General features: G+C 42.8%; 1 protein-coding gene across 1 annotated transcript in view; it reads right to left on the reverse strand.

Moving 5' to 3' along the window:
* The window catches only part of LOC126298384 (inactive phospholipase C-like protein 1), a 1,421,164-nt gene that overhangs the window by 256,753 nt on the left and 1,138,473 nt on the right, over window positions 1-25,938 (reverse strand). Inside the window, exon 6 of the mRNA XM_049989691.1 lies at window positions 14,761-14,824. Within this exon, the coding sequence (XP_049845648.1) occupies window positions 14,761-14,824 (64 nt within the window). The remainder of the gene's footprint in view (window positions 1-14,760; window positions 14,825-25,938) is intronic.

The raw sequence follows: 25,938 nt of genomic DNA on the forward strand, positions 1-25,938 counted from the left end.
TCCATACTACCACCTCTGAAAGTTTGTCGAAGGAGTTTTGGTTCACCCGATTTTTCCTATGGGTCATGACTACTGCCCCTCTGAACAGACTTTTCAACAACTTTTACAAACATCGATGGCATGTAAATACGTCTAAAACTGTCTATTTTGTCCCTTTTTGATTTTGTATAAATTCGTTTCACTACTAAGTGTTTTAATCGTTCAGGAAACTGACCATTCCTAAAGGGGAAATTACAAATGTGGCTCAGTGCTGGTCTAACATTCAGCATATCGCTGGAGTATCCTACTTAATACTGTATCATCATGTACACAAGAGTCCTTTATTTTCAGCAGTTCTATTACTGATTCAATCTCCCCCTTGTATCATGCAGGTGTATTTTAGATACCAATTTTGGAAAGCCATTTTCTGAGAGAGCTGTATGATTCCCTGTAGAAACTCAGTTTTTATTTAATTCACCTACTGTATTCAGTAAGAGATTTTTAAATACTATACCTTTATCAAACGTATCAATAACAAAAGTATTTTTACTACGTACTGACATTATGTCCTCGACCTTATGCTGTTGGCCAGACACTTCCTTCATACGGTTTTCATTTTATCCCTACGATTAGCTATTTTATTTGCGTAGCACTTGCTTTTTGCCTTGCTAAAGACATTTTGAAGCATCTTGGAGCATTGTTTGCAATGAGCTACTGCAGCTGGATTGCGACCGTTTCTAGTGTTTTTATATACCGCCCGCTTTGTTCTTAATGATATCAAAATCTCATTAGTCAGCCACACAAGTTGCCTGTTAGTGCTAATACCGTTTTAAACACTCTAATGCGAAGCAACATCCAAAAAGCATGGGAAACGTGTCGTGGACAGAATTATATTTTTCGTCTATGTTATCAGCACTGTAAATATCTTGCCGCTCTCGTTCTTTAACGAGGTTTAAAAAAAGTCTCTGTTGCCATTGGATTAGCGGTACTAAATAATTTGCAGTCCTATATAAGGCGAGCGTGTGTGTGTGTGTGTGTGTGTGTGTGTGTGTGTGTGTGTGTGTGTGTGTGTGTGTGTGTTTACTAACACCAAGCCCATGTAGTAATGAAGAATGAACAAAAAAAAAAAAATGCTCTGTATGATTGTGCTACTCCTCCCCTGCATTCTTGTTGGGAAGAATACAGCCTGCGCCAGATGATATGAATGTAGGATCTCTTCGAACATTTTTTACTCTGCATAATTGATTATAAAATTAATGTGTCACCACATACAACAAATTTTTGCTACTTTCTATAAAATGAACCAAGAACTCCCTCTAACTTGAACAGAAATGTCCTGAAATGAGAGTTATTCAATTTTTACATTTATAAAGCAGTAAAGGAAACCAAGGATAAATTCGGAAAGGGAACTAATCTTATGAGACAAGAAATAAAATCTTTGAGATTTATGGATGATATTGTAATTCTCTCGGAGACAGCAAAAGGCAAAGAAGAGCAGCTGAACGGAATGGGTGTCTACGTAAGAGATAAGATGAATATCAGCAAAAGTAAAACAAGGGTAACGGAATTCAGTGAATTAAATCAGGTGATGCTAGGGCAGTCGGGGTGGGCATTGAAGCACTAGAAATAGTATACGAGTTTTGCTATTTGCGTATCAAAGAGAAAAAAAACTGACGATGTGCGAAGTAGAGGGGATAAAATGCGGATCGGCAATAGTTAATTATTTAAGAAAAGACAGATTAACACAGATCGTAAATTTAAATGCTAGAAAGTCTTTTTCGAAAGTATTTGCTGGAGTGTAGGCATGTACAAAAGTGAAATGCAAATGGTAATCAGCTTAAATAATAGGGATATCTAAGGTATTTAAACGTGGTGCTACAGAAGTATATTGTAGATTAGGTGGGTACACCGAACTACTAATAATGAGACATCAAAGAGAATTGGGGAAAAGAAATCCACGGCACAAACTGAATAAAAGAAGAGACCAGTTAACAGGGAACATCATGAGGCATGAAAGAATAGTCAACTAGTTGGTGTAGGGAAGTGTGGAGGCAAAAATGAAAGACGAAAGCTTTTGTATAGTAAGCATGTGCAAATGGATGTCGGTTGCAGTAGCTACGTACAGATGAAAAGGCTAGCACAGAATAGACTTGGGTGAAGAGCTGTAACAAAGCAGCTTCGGACTGAAGGCCACAACACGTGACAAGATACAATAATGTTGTCTCGTATGTTACCAAAATAAATTTTATAATTTTCTTAACAACTTTTCTCATTGGAATCTTCCACGAGTTCTACCAGAACGTAAATTCATCAGCGACATTTTTCGTTAAACAGGCTGAACAATGTAACACCTCTCACGGTATCACGGAATAGTTTTAAGTTTTCCAGATAAAGTATGTCTCACATAAATCTATAAAAATTGAGAATATTCATACATTATTTTTAATTCAAATGTGTTAGTGCTTATTCTTTTATACAGGCTGAAATAAAAAAAAAAATATCTTGGAAATTTCTTTTGATGTTGGTTTTTATTCTTTTTATAACTATTGGTAAAAAATATCTTTCAGAATGTATCCCACCATATTAATAACTAAAAACAGAGATGTGTAATATGTTATTCTGATTTTCTACTCCTTCTACTTCGTTTACTTACACCCAAATCTCAACATGTCAGTGGTTCAGCTCGGTACCAAACGTTGTACATCGACAGAGTATCAACAAAAACTCCGATATGGTTTGTGCTATGTGTTGTCGTCTAGGAGAACATGTATAAACTGTAAGTAATAACATCTGACCTATGGACCACAAGAAAATTATAACTGTGAAAGTCTGTCGTGTAGATCTTCCGTGGAGAAGTCGGTAGAGAGTTGGTTTGTCGTACCTGGGTCCCAGGTTCGAAGCTTGGTCGTGCCAGGTTTTGTACTGTAGTATGTGCGAAACTTATTTGGGACAACACGATTCTTATTTGTAAAATGACTATTCGGAGTTCACAGCACCGTTATATTGCAGTCGTCTTCCGCTTTGTTTATTTGAAAGTATCAAACCTGTATAGTACATTTGAAGTTGCACAAAATAAACGTAAACAATCGGAACAGAAGAATAGAGAGAGGACTGCATCACATGCGTGGAAACAGTACTAGTAGTAATTATAGTTATGCTTATTGTTATTATTACAATTGTGCTTATTATTATTATTATTATTATTATTATTATTATTATTATGAAACGACATTACAACACCATGCAGGAAGAATTTAAGGATTTAGTTGACAATTAAAGAGCATATAGTTACAGCAATCGAAAGATAGGATTCACTGTTCTGTATGAGGGGCGTTTGAAAATTCCGTGCGAAGTCCGAGACATGGCACCACCGGCGAGTATCGAGGTCATGTTTAGTTAGTAGCATCTTTGGAAAGAGCATACACCACGTTTCATCGATATTGTTCTATTTCTTTGTGTTTCGCATTCGTGTGAATGAAGGAAGTCGAGTAATTGTCAAAAATGGACGAAAAAAATTTCGTGTGGTAATTAAACATTATGAAAGTCAAAACGCCTCAGAAAACTAAAGGGAAGCTTTATAAGCCTCACGGTGACTCTGCACCTTCGATTAGAAAAGTTTAAAAGTGGTTTCAAAATTTTCGGAGTGGCCATATGAGCACAAGTGATGCTGAACGTTCTGGACGCCCTGTGGAGGTTACGACTCCAGGAATCATTGATAAAATCAATGATATGGTGATAGATGACAGAAGATTTAAGGTGCGTGTGATTGCTAGTGCTGTGGTCATCTCGAATGAACGGGTACATAATATTTTGCATAAACATTTGGACATGAGAAAGCTATCCGCAAGATGGGTTCCGCCATTGCTCACACTTGACCAAAAACGGAATCGTGTGAAGTGTTGCTACGATGGTTTACAGCTGTTCAGAAAGAATCCGCAGAACTTTAAGCGTCGTTTCGTCACTGTGGATGAAACATGGATACATTACTATAGTCCTGAGACCAAAGAACAATCTAAACAATGGGTTACCAAGGGTGAATCTGCACCAGAAAAGGCGAAGACCGTTCCTTCGGGCGGAAAGGTTATGGCGACTATCTTTTGGGATTCGCAAGGGATAATCCTCATCGAGTATCTGGAAAAGGGTAAAACTATTACAGGTGCATATTATTCATCGTTATTGGACCGTTTGAAAACAGTGCTGCAAGAAAAATGCCGGCGATTGGACCACAAAAAGTCATTTTCCATCACGACAATGCACCAGCATACACCTCAGCAGTTGTGGTCGCAAAATTGACGGAAATAGGATTATAACCCTTTTCACATCCCCCTATTCTCGAGATTTGGCTCCCTCGGACTACTATTTGTTCCCCAATTGGATGAAATGGCTGGCGGGACGAAGATTTTATTAAAACTAGGAGGTGATTGTAGAAACTATGAGCTATTTTACAGACTCGGACAATTCCTATTATTCGGAAGGGATCAACAACTTAGAACAGCGTTGGACGAAGTGTATGTATCCAAAAGGAGACTGTGTCGAAAAATAACAAAGGTTTACCCCAAACACGTAAGCAGTTTTTATTTTTTTCAAACGCCCCTCGTACATCAAGAAGCACTTTGTCTTAAATTTGCAGGCATTGAACACATGGAGAAACTGGTGGTACGAATAGCAAAATTACTGAAATTTTACGCATTGTTCCACTGTTAGTTGCAACGGTTTTCAATGGAATTGGACGAAGAATAGGGAGACTTCATGTTTACTGCAAAGTGCATTAGTTAATCTGTGCGGCTGGTCCCGGCGGAGGTTCGAGTCCTCCCTCGGGCATAGGTGTGTGTGTGTGTGTGTTTGTCCTTAGGATAATTTAGGTTAAGTAGCGTGTAAGTTTAGAGACTGATGACGTTAGCAGTAAAGTCCCATAAGATTTCACACTCACACACACACACACACACACACACACACACATTAGTTAATATTATGTAAATTGTAGGGAGACGGGGGAGAAAGAAAAGTAAGGAAAGGGAAGTAACGAAAGATATCAGCTGCACTAGGACGTTGTGCAGAATCGGTGGCGACGAGTGAAAATGTGTACCAGACAGGGACTCGAACGCAGTATCTCCTGCTTACGGGGCAGATGTGTTAACTACTACGCCGCCCGCACGCAGTGTTTATTGCATGTGTGAAGACTACTTCTGCAGACCCACAGACCCACATTCCCACCTAGCGCCACCTGTCCGCGGTCTACGTCCATGTCCTCCATACTCGCTAATATTAGATCCCTGCTGGAGGTCGAACGTAAATGTGCATCGCATGTCCGGAAAAACAGACACTAAGCGCCCACTTAATAAATAATATGTTGGTTAAGTCACGGGGTATACCTGGAACGGTTTTTCAGTTTAAAACTCTGTGGCAGATCTATTGCATCTTCGAAGTGTTTTGACAATAAAATGCAGTCTTTGGTTCGCCTTCCACACAACATTTCCTATGTGATTGTTCCAGTTTAAGATGTTCGTAACTGTGATCCATACGTATTCAATTGAATTATCAGCTTTTAGATTTGTGTGACACATTGTGTAATCTAAGTTTAACAGATTCCTTTCCGTACTAACGTGGCCGAACTAACACTTTTCAACATTTAGAGTCAATTGCATTTTCCAATTAATGACTTTACTATAGGGTAAACCACAGCATCATCTACAAACAATCTAAGAGCGCTGCTCAGATTGTCTCCTAAATCATTTATATTGATTAATAAAAGCTAAGAGCTCATAACATTTCCTCGGGGAATTCCAGTTATCACTTCCGCTTTACTCGATAACTACGAACTGTGATCTTTCTGACAGGAAATCAAATTCCATCCGCTCGTAAGACGATAGTCCATCGACACGCAGTTTGATTAGGAGCTCTTTGTGAGGAATAGTGTCAAAAGCATTGTGTAAATATGGAGTCAATATGACATTCCCTGTCGATATCACTCATTACTAAATGTGAATAAAGAGCTAGCTGCCCACAATAACGACATTTTCTGAATCTGCCTCAGCGACATTAGACAGTTTCCTTCGACGTAATTCATCTTATTAGAACACAGTTTATGTACCAAAATCCTACTGCAAACTGAGGTCAGTGATAAGGGTCTGTAATTCAACAGATTATTTCTATTTCCATTATTATGTATTGGTGTCACCAGCCCAACTTTCCAGTCCTCAGATATAGTTCTTTTATCGACCCTGTGGTGTATACAATTGCTTAGTATGGAGCCGAAATGGTATACAATATGGACCGAAGACTCCTGGAAATGGAAAAAAGAACACATTGACACCGGTGTGTCAGACCCACCATACTTGCTCCGGACACTGCGAGAGGGCTGTACAAGCAATGATCACACGCACGGCACAGCGGACACACCAGGAACCGCGGTGTTGGCCGTCTAATGGCGCTAGCTGCGCAGCGTTTGTGCACCGCCGCCGTCAGTGTCAGCCAGTTTGCCGTGGCATACGGAGCTCCATCGCAGTCTTTAACACTGGTAGCATGCCGCTACAACGTGGACGTGGACCGTATGTGCAGTTGACGGACTTTGAGCGAGGGCGTATAGTGGGCATGCGGGAGGCCGGGTGGACGTACCGCCGAATTGCTCAACACGTGGGGCGTGAGGTCTCCACAGTACATCGATGTTGTCGCCAGTGGTCGGCGGAAGGAGCACGTGCCCGTCGACCTGGGACCGGACCGCAGCGACGCATGGATGCACGCCAAGACCGTAGGATCCTACGCAGTGCCGTAGGGGACCGCACCGCCACTTCCCAGCAAATTAGGGACACTGTTGCTCCTGGGCTATCGGCGAGGACCATTCGCAACCGTCTCCATGAAGCTGGGCTACGGTCCCGCACACCGTTAGGCCGTCTTCCGCTCACGCCCCAACATTGTGCAGCCCGTCTCCAGTGGTGTCGCGACAGGCGTGAATGGAGGGACGAATGGTGACGTGTCGTCTTCAGCGATGAGAGTCGCTTCTGCCTTGGTGCCAATGATGGTCGTATGCGTGTTTGGCGCCGTGCAGGTGAGCGCCACAATCAGGACTGCATACGACCGAGGCACACAGGGCCAACACCCGGCATCATGGTGTGGGGAGCGATCTCCTACACTGGCCGTACACCTCTGGTGATCGTCGAGGGGACACTGAATAGTGCACGGTACATCCAAACCGTCATCGAACCCATCGTTCTACCATTCCTAGACCGGCAAGGGAACTTGCTGTTCCAACAGGACAATGCATGTCCGCATGTATCCCGTGCCACCCAACGTGCTCTAGAAGGTGTAAGTCAACTACCCTGGCCAGCAAGATTTCCGGATCTGTCCCCCATTGAGCATGTTTGGGACTGGATGAAGCGTCGTCTCACGCGGTCTGCACGTCCAGCACGAACGCTGGTCCAACTGAGGTGCCAGGTGGAAATGGCATGGCAAGCCGTTCCACAGGACTACATCCAGCATCTCTACGATCGTCTCCATGGGAGAATAGCAGCCTGCATTGCTGCGAAAGGTGGATATACACTGTACTAGTACCGACATTGTGCATGCTCTGTTGCCTGTGTCTATGTGCCTGTGGTTCTGTCAGTGTGATCGTGTGATGTATCTGACCGCAGGAATGTGTCAATAAAGTTTCCCCTTCCTGGGACAATGAATTCACGGTGTTCTTATTTCAATTTCCAGGAGTGCAGTTTAAGCTGCTTCGCTACATTGAATGTATCTATTTCTAATTTACTCATGTTGCCAGCTGTTCTTGATTCGAATTCCGAAATATTTGTTTCATCTAATTTGATGTAAAATTTAGGAAAATCTTGTTTAGCAACTCCGCTTTAGTGGCAGTGTCATTGTTAAAATTATCATCAAATGGTTCAAATGGCTCTGAGCAGTACGGGACTTAACATCTGAGGTCATCAGTCCCCTAGAACCTAAAGACATCACACACATGAATGCTCGAGGCAGGATTCGAACTTGCGAACGTAGCGGTCGCGCGGCTCCAAACCGAAGCGCCTAGAACCGCTCTGCCACAACGGCCGGCTAGCATTAACATCGCTATCGTGGTATGATTGTCTCTTACCGCTGGTGTCCGTTTAATATGACCAGAATTTCTTTAGATTTCCTGCCAGATTTCGCGGCAGAGATTCGTTGTAAAAACTATTTAAAGTATTCGAATTGAATTCCACGATAAATTTCGAGCTTCAGTGAAACATCGCCAATTTTGGTGGTTTTGCGTTCTTTGAAGTATTGTTATTTCTGTAACAGTCTTCTGACCTGTTTTGTGTAACTTAAGGGATAAGTTTCCTCTGTTGTTAACTTTTTTGTACAAAACTCTAAATTATCGTCGATACTATTTCTTTGAACTTAAGTCATATATGATATACACTTACAAAGCTTGTCCGTCTCTTGGCAAGGCGCCAAGAGAATTTTTATCTAACTTCTTAAACAGATATATTTTACATTTACTTTTCATGGGCTACACTTTTTTACTTTACTTTTCATTAACTTTACATGTTACGGTATTCGGTCTTGCCGTAATGACCTTATGATGACTAATGCCTGTATATGTCGTTGTGCTCCATATTTGCTCAGAATTATTTTTTCCTAAGAGGTCAAGTATGGTTCCGCAACCGTCCACACTTTGGGTGGTCTCCTCAACTAATTCCTCAAAATAATTTTCAGAGAAAGAATTTAGTACAATTTCGGACGATTTTTTATGCCCAGCGCCGACTTTAAGCATGTAAACTGCCGGAAAAAAATAGTGCACTTGAAAAGACGAAGTCGATTTTGATCCAATGACGGCATTTGCCATTTGGAGCGTAGTAGATGTACAAATTATGTTTTCAACGTCATTTGCCAACAGACAGCGTAGTAGCATAGCTAACAGAGCGCCATCTGTGTCTGTCGCTTAATAAAAAATGGTCACAGCCAGAACCCTCAGTATGGCGTGAAGCAAGCAGGCAACATCCAACGGAGACGCACTGTTGCTTCCTACAGTCAATTAATGAGTTTGAAAAGGATGAAATCGTGGCCTTCAGAATAGCGGAACGGTTCTTTCGGAGAACTGCCACACAAGTTGGAAGTGCTGCGTCAGTTGTGCAACGATGCTGATATCATGTGAACATTAACACCTATACACGAGGCTCTGGACGTCCATGCATCACAGATGCCCTCCAGGATCGTCGTATCGTAAGGCCAGAAGTGGCAGATCATAGGGCTACCAAGGCCCAGACGTGTTCACACGAACTGTTGCGAACCAGTTATTAGCAGCGGGACTACGGGCATGCGGATCTCTACCCCTACCATTCACGCCACAGCACCAACGTGCGCGGTTTGACTACAGCCCTCAGAGGATCGCTTGGCAAATGGATAAGCGCTCCGCGGTCTTCAGCCATTAAAGCAGATTTGCATGCATGCAAGTGATGGTAGTCTGGGCGTACAACGAACAACTGGTGGGCGCTGTCTCGTAGAATGATTCAGTCGAAGACACACTGGCCAATACTAATGACACGCGTAAAGCTGAACTACTACACACCTTTTTCCAAAGCTGTTTCACAGAGGAAGACCGCACTGCAGTTCCTTCTCTAAATCCTCGTACAAACGAAAAAAATGGCTGACATCGAAATAAGTGTCCAAGGAATAGAAAAGCATCTGAAATCACTCAACAGAGGAAAGACCACTGGACCTGACGGGAAACCAATTCGATTCTACACAGAGAACGCGAAAGAACTTGCCCCCCTCCTAACAGCGTTGTACCGCAAATCTCTAGAGGAGCGGAAGGTTCCAAATGGTTTGAAGAGAGTACAGGTATTTCCAGTTTTCAAGAAGGGTCGTCGAGCAGATGCGCAAAACTATAGGCCTCTATCTCTGACATCGATCTGTTGTAGAATTTTAGAACATGTTTTTGATCGCGTATCATGTCGTTTCTGGAAACTCAGAATCTATTCTGTAGGAATCAACATGTTGTTCTCAATGGAGAGACGTCTACAGACCTTAAAGTAATCTCTGGCGTGCTACAGGGGAGTGTTATGGGACCATTGCTTTTCAAAATTTATATAAATGACCTAGTAGATAGTGTCGGATGATGCTGTAGTATACAGAGAAGTTGAGCATTAGAAAATTGCAGCGAAATGCAGGAATATCTGCAGCGGATAGGCACCTGGTGCAAGGAGTGCCAACTGTCCCTTAACACAGATAAATGTAATGTATTGCGAATACATAGGGAAAGAAGGATCCTTTATTGTATGATTATATGATAGTGGAACAAACACTGGTAGCTTTTACTTCTGTAAAATATCTGGTAATATATGGGAGTATGCGTACGGAACGATTTGAAGTGGAATGATAATATAAAATTAATTGTTGGTAAGGCGGGGGCCAGGTTGAAATTCATTGGGAGAGTCTTTAGATAATGTAGTCCATCAACAAATTAGGTGACTTACAAAATACTTGTTCGACCTATACTTGAGTATTGCTCATTAGTGTGGGATCTGTACCAGGTCGGGTTGACGGAGGAGATAAGAGGATCCAAAGAAGAGCGGCGCGTTACGTCACAGAGGTATTTGGTAAGCGTGATAGCGTTACGGAGATGTTTAGCAAACTCAAGTGTCAGACTCTGCAACGCGGTGTAGCTTGCTGTCCAGGTTTCGAGAGGGTGCGTTTCTGGATGAGGTATCGAATATATTGCTTCCCCCTTCTTATACATCCCGAGGTGATCACGAATGTAAAATGAGAGAGATTCGAGCGCGCACGGAGGCTTTCCGGCAGCGGTTCTTACCGCGCTCAGAGCCATTTGAACCATTTGATTCTCTGAGGTTTACTGAACCCCTCACATTTCGGTGATATACCTTTATGCTATCTTCCGAGTATGTCAAATTGGTTCAACTGGCTCAGAGCACTATGGGACTTGACGTCTGAGGTCATCAGTCCCCTAGAACTTAGAACTACTTAAACTTAACTAACCTAAGGACATCACACACATCCATGCCCGAGGCAGGATTCGAAACTGCGACCGTAGCGATCACTCGGTTCCAGACTGTAGCGCCCAGAACTGCTCGGCCACCTCGGCCGGCCACAGAGAATCTCTTCTAATCCAGAGCGGCACACAACATTAGTACCGATATGATCTACAACCTTCAGTACGTTGCACCCCTCCTTGGCAGCTATATCCGTATGGGGAGAGGGGAGGGGGGATCGCACTCTTAACACTGGAGCTGCCAACGAGCAGTAATGCAAGCCTCTATCAACGCGTAACTCTTGCAGGCCGAGAGGCTTCCTCTGAAACAGCACAAGTGACTGCATCTGGCTCAGGACCTCACCAGCTGCACACACAGCCTGAAACCTGTTTTTCAGACGACACTTGGAGGCCTTTCTGTTGTAGTCATGCCTGAAACCACCAGTGAACTGTGTCGATGGAGTTAATGGGTGATTACCAGTTACTGATCAAGAAAATTCCAAACACAGAACTTCATCAAGTGCGTGAGCGTGTCTATGGTCATCAGTCCCCTAGAACTTTGAACTACTTAAACCTAACTAACCTAAGGACATCACACAACACCCAGCCATCACGAGGCAGAGAAAATCCCTGACCCCGCCGGGAATCGAACCCGGGAACCCGGGCGTGGGAAGCGAGAACGCTACCACACGACCACGAGATGCGGGCTCCAGAGTATGTCGACAGACTGTAAGTTTACTCGGAAGACAGAAGAAATGTATGCCGTCGAAACATAACTTTAAGAAATAGAGTTTCTACGTCTGCACGCCCGGAATCTAATGGATCACTGGATGAGTCGCGAAAACACGAAGATACGAGCTAACTGTCAGAACTGCGACCACTGTTGCGGCTTCCCTTGAACAGCCAAAGACAGGCGTGCCGATACTGTTGCGCTTGACAGCATCTTTGGACAAAGGAGGGGAACCATTCCGTTTTCTCAAATGAGTCCCACTTCTGCGTACAGCATCACAATGTATATGTTGGTGTGTGGAGTCTCCTAGGGAAACGAAGATCGCCAGGTAGCATTCGTCATCGTCATACTTGCTCAACGAGGCAGTATAGAGTGCCGCCGGGTACGCAGGTACCCAACACCATCAATTATGGTTCACGTGGCCGGTAATCTGAGCAGCAGCATTTACATTTGTGATGTGTTAAAGCCAGTGGCTCTGCTCTATCTTCGAAGTATCTCTGAAAGCTATCTTTCAACAAAATAACGTAATTTCGTTGGCCACCTGTACTGTGTTGACGCACCTTGACTCATACGGAATGCGATCGCTTCTCTGTCGAGCACGTTCACCAGATCTCTCATCCGCTGAAAACATCTCGTCAGGGGTTGTCGAGAGACTGCACGCCAACACTAGCCAGCCACTACAAGGGGACTGTTGACCTCAGATGTTAAGTCCCATAGTGCTCAGAGCCATTTGAACCATTTTTTTTGAACCTCTACAATTGATGAACTCTGCGACAGAGCTAAAGCAGCATTGAATGATGTACCCGTATCTGTCACTAAAGTTCAGTCTGACTCGATGTCTCCTTGTTTAGAGCTAGTGTTGCTCCCAGTCCCGGCAGCTCTGTGTACTAAATTTCGCATCATACACACCCCCAAATCACTGACAGGTTTAGTTAGGTATTCTTCCTGCTATACTGCATATGCACGGTAAGTCAAATTTCGTTATTTATTCCCTTTTTTGGCGTTTTCAGTTTTAATGGCCAGAGGTATACCAGCTGCACACGTTTTCTTCAGCAACGGACGCTCTAGTCCTTAACTGGGAAGAGAAGACTTCAAGTCGCCAGTGTTTTTCTGTCGCCACTACTAACCTGTATGTTACTATTTTAGGGTAATGCCGTTGCCGAAACCACAATCACATTTTTTTCTATATCTGCATCTACACCTACGTACATAATCCGCAAGCTACCGGACGGTGCGCGACGGAGGGTACCCTGTATGACTGCTCGCCCGGTTAGCCGAGCCGTCAGACGCACGGCTTTCCGGAGCGAGAAGAAGCGCCTGGTCGCCGGCACGAATCCGCCCGGCGGTCTTGTGTCGAGGTCCGGTGAGCCGGCCAGTCTGTCAATGGTTTTTAGGCGGTTTTATATCTGCCTTGGCGAATGCGGGCTGGTTCCCCTTATTCCGCCTCAGCTACACTATGTCGGCGATTGCTGCGCAAACAAGTTCTCCACATTACTCTAGCACGCAAACAAAAGGGTTACACTCGTCTGGTGTGAGACGTTCCCTGGGGGGGGTCCACCTGGGGTCGAACCGCAGAATAACCCTGGGTTCGGTGTGGGGCGACGGAGGGGTGAAGTGGACTGCGGTAGTCGTCGTGGGGTTGTGGACCACTGCGGCTGCGGTGGAGACGGAGCCTCCCCGGTTGTATTGTAAATACCCTGTATTACTACTACAAATTTCCTTTCCTGTTCCATTCGCAAATAGAGCAAGGGAAAAACGACTAGCTACATACCTCCGTACGAGCCTTTATTACTAGTATATTATCTTCGTGGTCCTTACAAGAAATGTATTTTGGCGGCAGCAAAAACATTCTGCAATCTGTTTACAATGCCGGTACTCGAATTTTCTCGTTAGTGTTCCTCGAAAAGAACGTCGCCTTCCCTCCAGGGAATCCCATTTCAGTTCTCGAAGCATCCCTGTAGCACCTGCGTGTTTTTCGAACCTGCCGTTAACAATTCTAGCAGCCCGCCTCTAGATTGCTTTGATGTCTTCTTTTAATCTGAACTGGTTCGGATCCCAAACACTCGAGCAGTACTCAAGAATAGGCCGTACTAGCGTCTTATATACGGTCTCCTTTACAGATGAACTACAACCAATAAACTCCCAATAAACCGAAGTGGACCGGTCGTCTTGCGTACCACAGTCCTCACATGATCGATCCATTTCACATCGATCTGCGGCGTTACGTTCTGATATTGAAACGACGTGACAGTGTCAAGAAGGACGCTATTAGCGCTGTATCCGAACAATACGGGTTTGTTTTTCCTAATTATCCGCATTAACTTACATTTCTCTACATTTAGAGCCGGCTGCCATTCATCACACTAACTAGAAATTTTATCTAAATCATTTTGTATATTCCTATACAGTCACTCCAATTCGACGCCTTCCCCTACACCACAGCACCATCAGCAAGCAAATGAAGATTGCTGTCTACCCTGTCCGCCAGATCATTTATGTATATGCAGCGTTCGATCTGTACAATTTTATGTTTTAGGACTCTTCGTTGGGAAAGATAGCTACAAATCTACTGTGAGGACAAATAAGCAGTAAGAAAATCTGAATGTAGCACTGAATGAGGGGATGGGTTTACTCAGAGTAATTTAAGCCTTAGATACCACTACGCTACCCCACAACCAAATTGCCACCTGTAAACCTAATCAAGGCTTTGGGCTACACTACACATCAGTACGTTACCACAGCCTACAGCTCAAAAAGTAGTATAGACGTAAAGAAATAGTTTTATTGTTCTGTTCTATTTCTGTTTACAGATGTGTGATGCTAGATACCACAACAACACTGAGTCACCGAATGAAACCGACAGCCGGTATCTGATAGTTCACTTGAGCCGTCTGTATGACAGGTGGACTTCCACTTCCTTATTCACGGCACGGTCCCATAATATGGCCCGAGAAAAAGTGTACGGATGTTATATGACGCTAAACAAGACTTTCGACTTCACCATGTGCTATAGGCTCGTATTACTTAAAGAAGAAGTATAAATTTTCTAATCAAGACAGCAAGCTAGATGTTGGCCAGAAGATGTACTTACTCCTTGTTCGCCTGCCAAGAAGAAGAGTAGGTCATAAGCCGTGAAAAAGTCTCTGCGTGCGAACCTGAAACACGAGGAGGACATTGTTACTGCAGATAACATACATTTTATCATTCTCTTACATTAATCACAAATTAGTGTGTGGAGTAATAAGAGTGGCCGCAGCATTTCATCAAAGAGGAAGAAACATTTTGAAATTGTCATTTCTGATGTAACTGATATAGTGAATTTGAAGCGTGTCGCGCCCCAATAACTAAATTTTACAGGATATACACAAAACTTATCCTACCTTACAGGAATATTACTTGTATATTCAATAGTTTTTTGTAAGGTAGATTTCTTTGATACCTAAACCGTAAACTACATTAGGGCATCCAAAGTACATTTTATTGTATTTAAATGATTATCGATGTCATTGCCTTGACTTAAATTTCAAATTACTTGTAATATGAATGAATCCAGCCCATGTAACAAGTAAAAATAAAACTTAAAAGTATTCACAAAAAATTTAAAACATGTGCCGCTGACTTTAAGTTGACACTGAAAATTAGATTCTAAGACTGGATTAAGCAACAGCGAAAATTGTGTTAGATATCAACGAAAGTAAATAGTGATAAAGTATCACTAATTAATACTCAGCTACATTTCTTTGATTAGTTCGCGTAAAATACATTCCAAACCCAACATTCGACTGTATGAATTTGTTTAACCTCCAAAAATCACGATTTATTAGGTCTGTGTAACTGACTATTAGCAGCGAAGTGCTGAAACAAGACAATGTTCGTCTCCCCAGAGTGACACATTATGCGGCTATGCCGAATTCGCAATACAGTAAGTGATTTTTGCATTGAGTTGCACCTGTAGAATTGAAGGAGGCTTCAATCTCTGGAAAGGGAACCTTCAAAAATGTCCAAATGTCTGAATTTCTAAGGGATCCGAATGCTGAGGCCATCGGTCCCTAGTCTTACACACTACTTAAACAAAGTTAAATTAACTTATGCTAAGAACAACACACACACCCATGGCCGAGGGAGGACTCGAACCTCCAGCGGGAGGGGCCGCGCAATCCGTGACATGGCGCCTCAAACCGCGCGGCCACTCCGCGCGGCCAGGGAATCTTCTCGACCTTGAAATTTCACCGCCGTTTTCTCCTTAATAGCGTTGAAAATAGCATTTTCTTTGTGACAGCTACATTTGGGTCCACAGATCAAGCGCAAATGAACACACCTAAAGAATAACATGGGCGATATTTAGTGTCCACTACAATTAGTTCTTCTTCGTGCAAAAGTTGAAAGTTCGCAAATAAGTTTAAATCAGATAATAGGATTTTCTTATAGAAAATAACAACTTTATTTGAACAAATGGTATGGGGGCAGAACACTTACTATCGAACAGCGGACTATATTGGACAAGAGGTGTTTCTAAGTCCTAGCGCAAGTGACAGCACGTGTAGCGCCACTGCAGTGTCAAATATGGAGAAACAAAAGTACGCAGGTGGACAGAGAGTGGGTGGTGGGGGAGGTGAACAGAAATATGGAGGTGAAAGAGATGAACAGAGGAGGTGGCGAGGGATGGACAGAGAGAGGGAGAAGAGGAAGATGGACTAATAGAAGTGAAATAAATACATACCCAGGCAATGCTGGGTACTTGGCTAGTATAATGTGTAAATATGCAAAGTACGTGAAAATAAAGCATCGGTCCAAAAAAAATGAAAATGGAAGCCAGTAAAGACTTAGACTATGATTTCATGAAAATACATGAGGGCTTAAGGGTGCGGCTAACCGAATTCACGAATCTGCAGCGAAGAGCAGGCCTCAGCAAGGAAGAATTCGACGATTTTTTGGCAATGTAGGTGAGCTGATGGGCAAGTTTAAGTTTATTCCCATTTATAATTCAATTAAACCTGTTTTTCAATAAAAACTACGTTTTTACACTTTACTGTTTTAAGTCTGTGCAGACCTCCAAAAATTTTAATGATCAAAATGCAAATAGTGGAAGAAATATTTAAATAGTCAACGAACAAAATTTTATAATTTTATTAATTCATGTGTCATAGTATTGTTTAGTCTGAATAATGTTCCAGTGAAACATTCTGAAAACAAACAGATTTCGAAAAAGTTTACCTGTTCGATACTACCCGAAATTCCAGTAAGCCTATTTTCAATATTTTAACCAGGGCAATTTTTTTTTGTATTTGGGGTTAACATGCACAAATACACTGTAGCGCGAAATAAACTGGTGCATGCATTCGTATTAAAATACCGCGCTCCGGTCAGCAACGCCTACATACGACAACAAGTGCCTGTCGCAGTTGTTAGATCGATTACTGTTGCTACAATGGCAGGTTACAAACATTTCAGTGAGTTTGAATTTGCTGTTATAGTCGGCGTACGAGCGTTGGAACAGAGCATATCTGAGGAAGCGTGAAGAGGGGATTTTCCCGTACGACCATTTCACGAGTGTTCCGTGAATATCAGGAATCAGGTAAAACATCGAATCTCCGACATCGCTACGGCCGGAAAAAGATCCTGCAAGAACTGGAACGACGCTTGAAGACAGTCGTTCAACTTGACTGCCGGCCGGGAAAGGGGGGGGGGGGGCGGCCGAGCGGTTCTAGGCGCTACAGCCTGGAACCACGCGACCGCTACGGTCGCAGGTTCGAATCCTGCCACGGGCATGGATGTGTGTGATGTCCTTAGGTTAGTTAGCTTTAAGTAGTTCTAAGTTCTCGGGGACTGATGACCTCAGATGTTATGTCCCATAATGCTCAGAGCCATTTGAACTATTTTTCAACTTGACCTCTGTTTCAGGTCAGGAGTGAGCATTCGAGGCACGCACACACACACACACACACACACTCACACACACACACACACACACTGCACACAGTTTTCTGTGCCGAGTTATGCAATGATGCCCTGTACGCGCTCTAGTGACATGTCGCATTTGGCTGAACTGTTGTTTTATCCGACAAATTTCATCAATCTTATTCCGATGGGTCTCATCGGTTCCTGTATGTTGTCGCCCACTCTGAGCTCTACCACACAAGTTGACGTTACCACCACCGTTCGCTTCATTACGACCACGAACAACCCATCGTCGCGCATTACTGATGTCAATATAATCATCATTGTACACAGCTTTCATTCTTCTATGGATTTCAATTGGAGGCTCCTTTTCTGCGGTTAGAAACTCGATTACAGCACGCTGTTTCTTACGCACCGCCATGGTTAAGTTGTACCGGGTGATCAAAAAGTCAGTATAAATTTGAAAACTGAATAAATCAAATGGTTCAAATGGCTCTGAGCACTATGCGACTTAACTTCTGAGGTCATCCGTCGCCTAGAAGTTAGAACTAATTAAACCTAACTAACCTAAGGACGTCACACACATCCGTGCCCGAGGCAGGATTCGAACCTGCGACCGTAGCAGTCGCTCGGTTCCAGACTGTAGCGCCTAGAACTGCACGGCCACTCCGGTCGGCTGAATAAATCACGGAATACTGTAGATAGAGAGGTACAAATTGACACTCATGCTTGGAATGACAGGGGTTTTTGTTAGAACCAAAAAAATACAAAAGTTCAAAAAATGTCCGACAGATGGCGCTTCATCTGATCAGAACAGCAATAATTAGCATAACAAAGTAAGACAAAGCAAAGATGATGTTCTTTACAGGAAATTCTCAATATGTATACCATCATTCCTCAACTATAGCTGTAGTCGAGGAATAATGTTGTGAACAGCACTGTAAAGCATGTCCGGAGTTATGGTGAGGCATTGGAGTCGGATGTTGTCTTTCAGCATTCCTAGAGATGTCGGTCGATCACGATATACTTGTGTCTTCAGGTAACCCCAAAGTCAATAATCGCACGGACTGAGGTCTGGGGACCTGGGAGGCCAAGCATGACGAAAGTGGTGGCTGAGCACACGATCATCACCAAATGACGCGCGCAAGAGATCTTTCACGCGTCTAGCAATATGGGGTGTTTTTTTTCTAATAAAACCCCATGTCATTCCAAGCATGTGTGTCAAGTCTTACCTCTCTATCTACATTAGCCCGTGGTTTATTAAGTTTTCAAATTTATACTAACTTTTTGATCACCTGGTACATCGCCACGTTACACGGTGCAATTCGGTACAGCGGCAGAGGGTTGTAACTGGCGTCAGCGAATCGGGACTGTACAGTCACATTAATGTGACCATCTGACAAAAGCTGAATGACCGCCTTTGGCAGTGCGGACCGCTGCGAAACGGGCAGTAAGAGTGTCAGTGCGATGTAAATGTGTGACTAGGACCTCCCGTCGGGTAGACCGTTCGCTGGGTCCAAGTCTTTCGATCTGACGCCACTTCGGCGACTTGCTCGTCGATAGAAATGAAATAATGATGATTAGGACAAGACGACACCCAGTCCCTGAGCGGAGGAAATCTCCGACCCAGTCGGGAATCGAACCCGGGCGTGGGAAGCGAGAACGCTAACGCACGACCACGAGCTGTGGACCATGGGATTTCAGATCAGTTCCGCATTTCTGGATTTCCGGACAGCTTTTCGCACTGTACCACACAAACGCCTCGCAGTGAAATTGCGTGCTTACATAGTAACGTCTCAGTTATGTGACTGGATTCGTGATTTCCTGTCAGAAAGGTCGCAGTTCGTAGTAACTACGGAAAGTCACCGAGTAAAACAGGAGTGATGGTTCAAATGGCTCTGAGCACTATGGGACTCAACTGCTGTGGTCATCAGTCCCCTAGAACTTAGAATTACTTAAACCTAACTAACCTAAGGACATCACACACACACACACACACACACACACACACACACACACACACACACACACACACACACACCCATGCCCGAGGAAGGATTCGAATCTGCGACCGTAGCAGCAGCGCGGCTCCGGACTGCAACGCCTAGAACCGCACGGCCACCGCGGCCGGGAACAGGAGTGATTTCTGGCGTTCCCCCAGGTAGTGCTGTGGGACCTTTGCTGTTCCTTATCATTATAAACGATTTGGGAGACAATATGAGCAGCCGTCTTCGGTTGTTTGCAGACTACGCTGTCGTTTATCGACTAATAAAGTCATCAGAAGATCAAAACAAACTGCAAAACGATTTAGAAAAGATATCTTAATGGGGCGAAAAGTGGCATTTGACCCTAAATAACGAAAAGTGTGAGGTCACTAAAAGGAAAAACTTTGGTTGCACGATAAATCAGTCTAATCTAAAAGCCGTATATTCAACTAAATACCTAGGTATTACAATTACGAACACCTTAAATTGGAAGGAACACACACAACATGTTGTGGGGAAGGCTAACAAAGGGCTGCGTTTTATTGGCAGGACACTTAGTAAATGTAACAGATCTACTAACGAGACTGCCTACACTACGCTTGTCCGTCTTCTTTTAGAATACTGCTGCGCGGTGTGGGATCCTTACCAGATAGGACTGACGGAGTACATCGAAAAATATCAAAGAAAGGAACCACGTTTTGTATTATTGCGAAATGTGGGAGAGAGAGTCACAGATATGATACAGGATTTGGGCTGGACATCATTAAAAGAAAGGCGTGTTTCGTTGCGACGCAATATTCTCACGAAATTCCAATCACTAACTTTTTCCTTCGAATGCGAAAATATTTTGACACCGGCCTACATAGGGAGGAACCATCACCAAGATAAAATAAGGGAAATCAGGGCTCGTACGGAAAGATATAGGTGTTCGTTCTTTCCGCGCGCTATACGAGATGGGAATAATAGAGAGTCGAGAAGGTGGTTCGATGAACCCTCTGCCAGGAACTTAAATGTGATTTGCAGAGTATCCATGTAAATGTAGATGTATAACATTTATTTGGATTTCTGAGAACTGTAAGAAGAAGAGAGGTAATACTGATCATACAGTTTATCTTAGATGATAGAGTGAAGAAAGTGAACCTTCATTTATATCATTTTTAGATGCTGACCGCGTATAATACCTCAACCGATATTGAGAACAGAAGTAAAAAAAATGGAGGAATTACTTTTCCAAACGGCCTCGTATTACGTCTATTTAAATATGGATAAACATAAGATAATGTTTATAACAAAGAGAAATAATCCTATAGTATGTGATTACGAGATTAGTGGTGAATATCCATCCACGTCACATCGTGTAAGTATTTAGAGGTAATACTAAGTAGAAATAAGAACTAAGACGATCACGTAAAACGAGTACTAGGGAAGACCAATGGAAGACAGTCCTGTAAGAAGAATTCTGAAAAAAATGGAACGCAGGTGTAAAGGAAATCGCATGCAAAACGCAAGTGGTACCAGTTCTAGAATACTTCTCCAGTGCTCAGAATATTTCTCCAGTGCTCACTAGTCCTCACCAAGTAACCATTACAACAGACATTGAAATAATTCAGGACACTGGTATCGTAGCAGGCCGATATTAACCCTAAGTAAGTGTAATAGTAATAGTCAGGGAACTTGCACGAAAATCGTCGGAAGAAAGGCGACGCAGGTATCACGAGACCCTGTTACGCAAATCAGAGAACTTGTTTACAGACAGGAATATGCGACCACTATGCTGCAGCAAGCGTACATCTCATGAGAATAAGATAGGAGAGGTTAGGGAGCTTCTAGAGGCATACAGACATTCATTCCTCCTCCATTCAGTACACAACTGGAATACGAAAGAAAATCAATTTTGGTACGATGTACCAACGTTTTGATATAATTGCCACTTTGTTCTACAGGATATTCATATCCCTCTGGTCAGCCACCCAGGCTGCCTGTTTGCGCTAGTACCCTGTTTTGAACGTTCTAACGGAAAGCAACTTTCAAAGAGCACGAGAAAAGTCTTGAGGAAAGCATTATATTTATCGTCTAATGTATCAGCACTATAAACATCTTGCCTCTCTTGTTCCTTGATAAGGTTTACAATGGTCTCCACAGCAAGTGCATCAGTTTTCCTAAGAAGTTGATAACTATATTTAACATAAGTTGCAGTACAAAAAATTTTTAGAGTTAAAACTTGTGCATCATGATCTGAAAGGCCATTCACTTTTTTGCTAACAGAACGCCCTTCTAGTAATGAGGAATGAACAAAAATGTTGTCTATGGTTGTTCTACTGTTCCCTTGCACTCTTGCTGGAAAGAATATGGTTTGCATAAGATTATATGAATTAAGGAGGTCTACCAGCATCCTCTTCCTTGCACAATCACTTATACAATTAATATTGAAGTCACCACATGTAACAAACTTTTTGTATTTCCTATAAAGTGAACCAAGAACCTCCTCTAGCTTTAGCAAAAATGTTATAAAATCTGAGTCTGGGGATCTGCAAATAACAACAGTTAGAATTTTAACTCCACTAAATTTAACCTCACTTGCAATATTCAAGCACCTTTTCAGTGCAGTACTTTGAAACATCAATTGACTCAAATGGGATACCGTTTTTCACATACATGGCTACTCCTCCACACCGCAAAGAGGTAATAGAAAAGCTGCCAGCCAACCTGTATCCTGGTAAAGGAAGCCTCTGAATTATCTCCTTATTTAAGAAGTGTTCAGATATACCAACAATTTCAGCGTCAACATCTATAAGCAGTTCACTAACTTTATCTCTAATACCTTGTATATTTTGATGAAATATACTAATTCCCTCATTACTCGGATACCTAAGTTTCGTCGAAAGTGGTTTCTTTGTTAGAGAGACTTCCCTTAAGCAGGAATACCTATCAGCTGACTTCAATCTAAAAAAGTGCAGCTCTAATACTCACTAGTACAGGAATTTTCCCACCTATGTTGTCACCTATAAGTTTTTCCAACCCTCCCTTTCCATACCTGCTGTGCAGGCCATGGCTAGTGAAACCCGTCCTGCTGATAGACTCCACCGACACTACTGGCTGGCCTACAACTCTACCATGAGAACCACTGAACAGCAGAACCTTCTTTGTTTTAGACTTTGCAACTGTCCTAGCCACCGTAACTGATGAGTTCTGCTGCATACTTCTACATCTACAGCTACTAGTGGTTCCTCTCCACTATACTCTGACAGTTGGTCATATCTACTGCAAACACCAATAGTAAAACTATCTGAAAATCTCCTCCTTCTAGCAGATCTCTTGCCAACAGCCACCTCCCGTTCCCCAACCCCCTTCTCCCTCCTCATCCTGTCTAGCTCCTCCTGTGCGTTTTTCAAATGCATCCGAAGGGCACAGATCTTACGCTCCTGATCCTCTATCAACTTACTCTTGCTACATAACCTGCAGTTCCAGGAGAGGATCTCACCATAATGCCCACTGCATTCCCCCCAGTGAAAATACTTCGAACAAGTCTCACACCACAATCCACTACTCACGAACCTTCGGAAGATCCAACACTTCTCACTCATCGTAAAATTTTTAAACAAGAAAACTACTTTATCTAAGTTCCGCTAGTACAATAAGAAGATGTTAAAAAACTGACTACAATAATCACAAACTTACTCTACAAGGGAAGTAACTACTATTATTAACAGTATTAATCATCATCAAAAGAGAATACAACAAAAGACTAACACGGAAAGAAAATCAAACGTCTAATGACACAGTAACGAAACTGAAAACAGTTTCCAAAAATTTATTCTGAAATTATTTCACCAGAAAACACCAAGAACACCGGTTAAAGACTACTGAAGTTCCTAAATAAACCACTATACACAAACAATTAATCAATACTTAGCTTTCGATGCGTCGCTACAGCTGCAGCTGGTCAGCGCCGAATGTAAACACAAGTAAGAGGTTAAGTTAATCGATACGAAACACTCACAAATATCAGATCACAACACAAGAGAGGCGGAGGTGACTGAAGAAACCACTAATAACTCACTTATATAGTAAATATTATCACAAAAACCGTTAAAATATGCATCTGAAACCTAGAAATATATGAAAACTTAGAAGCGATCTCACATGCAGTCACGCGGTTGTGACGTCACACCAAAGACTGATCCATGTTTATAGTTGTGACACAGTAGACGATAAATATAATGCTTTCCTCAAAACTTTTCTCATGCTCTTTGAAAGTTGCTTTACGTTGGAACCTTCAAAACAGGGTACTAGCACAAACAGGCAGCCTGGGTGGCTGACCAGAGGGATAATAATATCCTGTAGAACAAAGTGGCAATTATGTCAAAACGTTACAAACAGTCAAAATCTAAATGCAGCGGCCCATTACAAACAGTATTGTAAGTTGCTTAAAAAGTTATTAGGAAGGCAAAAAGTATGTCGTATGCAGATCGAATAGCTAAGTCTCAGGATAAAATTAGAACCATCTGGTCTACATCTACATCTACATTTATACTCCACAAGCCACCCAACGGTGTGTGGCGGAGGACACTTTACGTGCCACTTTCATTACCTCCCTTTCCTGTTCCAGTCGTGTATGGTTCGCGGGAAGAAAGACTGTCTGAAAGCCTCCGTATGCGCTCGAATCTCTCTAATTTTACATTCGTGATCTCCTCGGGATGTATAAGTAGGGGGAAGCAATATATTCGATACCTCATCCAGAAACGCACCCTCTCGAAACCTGGCGACCAAGCTACACCGCGATGCAGAGCGCCTCTCTTGCAGAGTCTGCTACTTTAGTTTGCTAAACATCTCCGTAACGCTATCACGCCTACCATATTACCCTGTGACGAAACGCGCCGCTCTTCTTTGGATCTTCTCTATCTCCTCCGTCAACCCGATCTGGTACGGATCCCACACTGATGAGCAATACTCAAGTATAGGTCGAACGAGTGTTTTGTAAGCTACCTCCTTTGTGGATGGACTATATTTTCTAAGGACTCTCCCAATGAATCTCAACCTGGTACCCGCCTTACCAACAAATAATTTTATGTTATCATTCCACTTCAAATTGTTCCGCACGCATACTCCCAGATATTTTACAGAAGTAACTGCTACCAGTGTTTGTTCCGCTATCATATAATCATACACTAAGGGATCCTTCTTTCTATGTATTCGCAATACATTACATTTGTATATGTTAAGGGTAAGTTGCCACTCCCTGCACCAAGTGCCTCTCCGCTGCAGATGTTCCTGCATTTCGCTACAATTTTCTAATGACGCAACTTCTCTTTATACTACAACATCATCCGCGAAAAGCCGCATGGAACTTCCGACACTATCTACTAGGTCATTTATATATATTGTGAAAAGCAATGATCCCATAACACTCCCCTGTGTCACGCCAGAGGTTACTTTAACGTCTGTAGACGTCTCTCCATTGAGAACAACATGCTGTGTTCTGTTTGCTAAAAACTCTTCAATCCAGCCACACAGCTGGTCTGATATTCCGTAGGCTCTTAGTTTGTTTATCAGGCGACAGTGCGGAACTGTATCGAACGCCTTACGGAAGTCAAGGAAAATAGCATATACCTGGGAGCTTGTATCTAATATTTTCTGGGTCCCATGAACAAATAAAGCAAGTTGGGTCTCACACGATTGCTGTTTCCGGAATCCATGTTGATTCCTACAGAGCAGATTCTGGGTTTCCAAACTCGTGCAAAAAACATGTTTTAAAATTCTACAACAGATCGACGTCAGAGATACAGGTCTATAGTTTTGCGCATCTGCTCGACGACCCTTCTTGAAGACTGGGACTACCTGTGGTCGGTCGTAAAGGAAGTGGCTGGTCTGCAGAGACAGGTCGAGGATATAGAATCAGTGAGTAGTGCGAATGTCCGTGTTACTGATAAGTCGCATATATGTACAGTATTTAATAATCACTTTCTGAATATAGCAGGTGAACTAAATAGAAACCTAGTCCCAACAGGGAATCATATAGCGCTCGTAGAAAAGTGTTCCGAGACCGTTACCAGAAATGCTCTTCCATGATACTGACAAGAGGGAGATTGAGTTAATAATTAAATCACTAAAGACCAAGAACTCATATGGATATGACGGGGTATCTAGCAGAATACTGAAGTATTGTTCTGTGTATGTTAGCCCAGTACTTAGCCATATCTCTAACTTTTCCTTTAGGAATGGTCGGTTTCCTGACCGATTAAAGTACTCAGTAGTGAAGCCACTTTACAAAAAAGGAGACAGGGATAATGTTGACAATTATAGACCTATTTCTATGCCATCGGTGTTTGCTAAAGTTATCGAGAAGGTTGTATATACAAGGTTACTGGAGCATTTAAATTCACATA

The sequence above is a fragment of the Schistocerca gregaria genome, chromosome X, assembly GCF_023897955.1.
Source record: "Schistocerca gregaria isolate iqSchGreg1 chromosome X, iqSchGreg1.2, whole genome shotgun sequence".
Taxonomy (NCBI): Eukaryota; Metazoa; Arthropoda; class Insecta; order Orthoptera; family Acrididae; genus Schistocerca; species Schistocerca gregaria.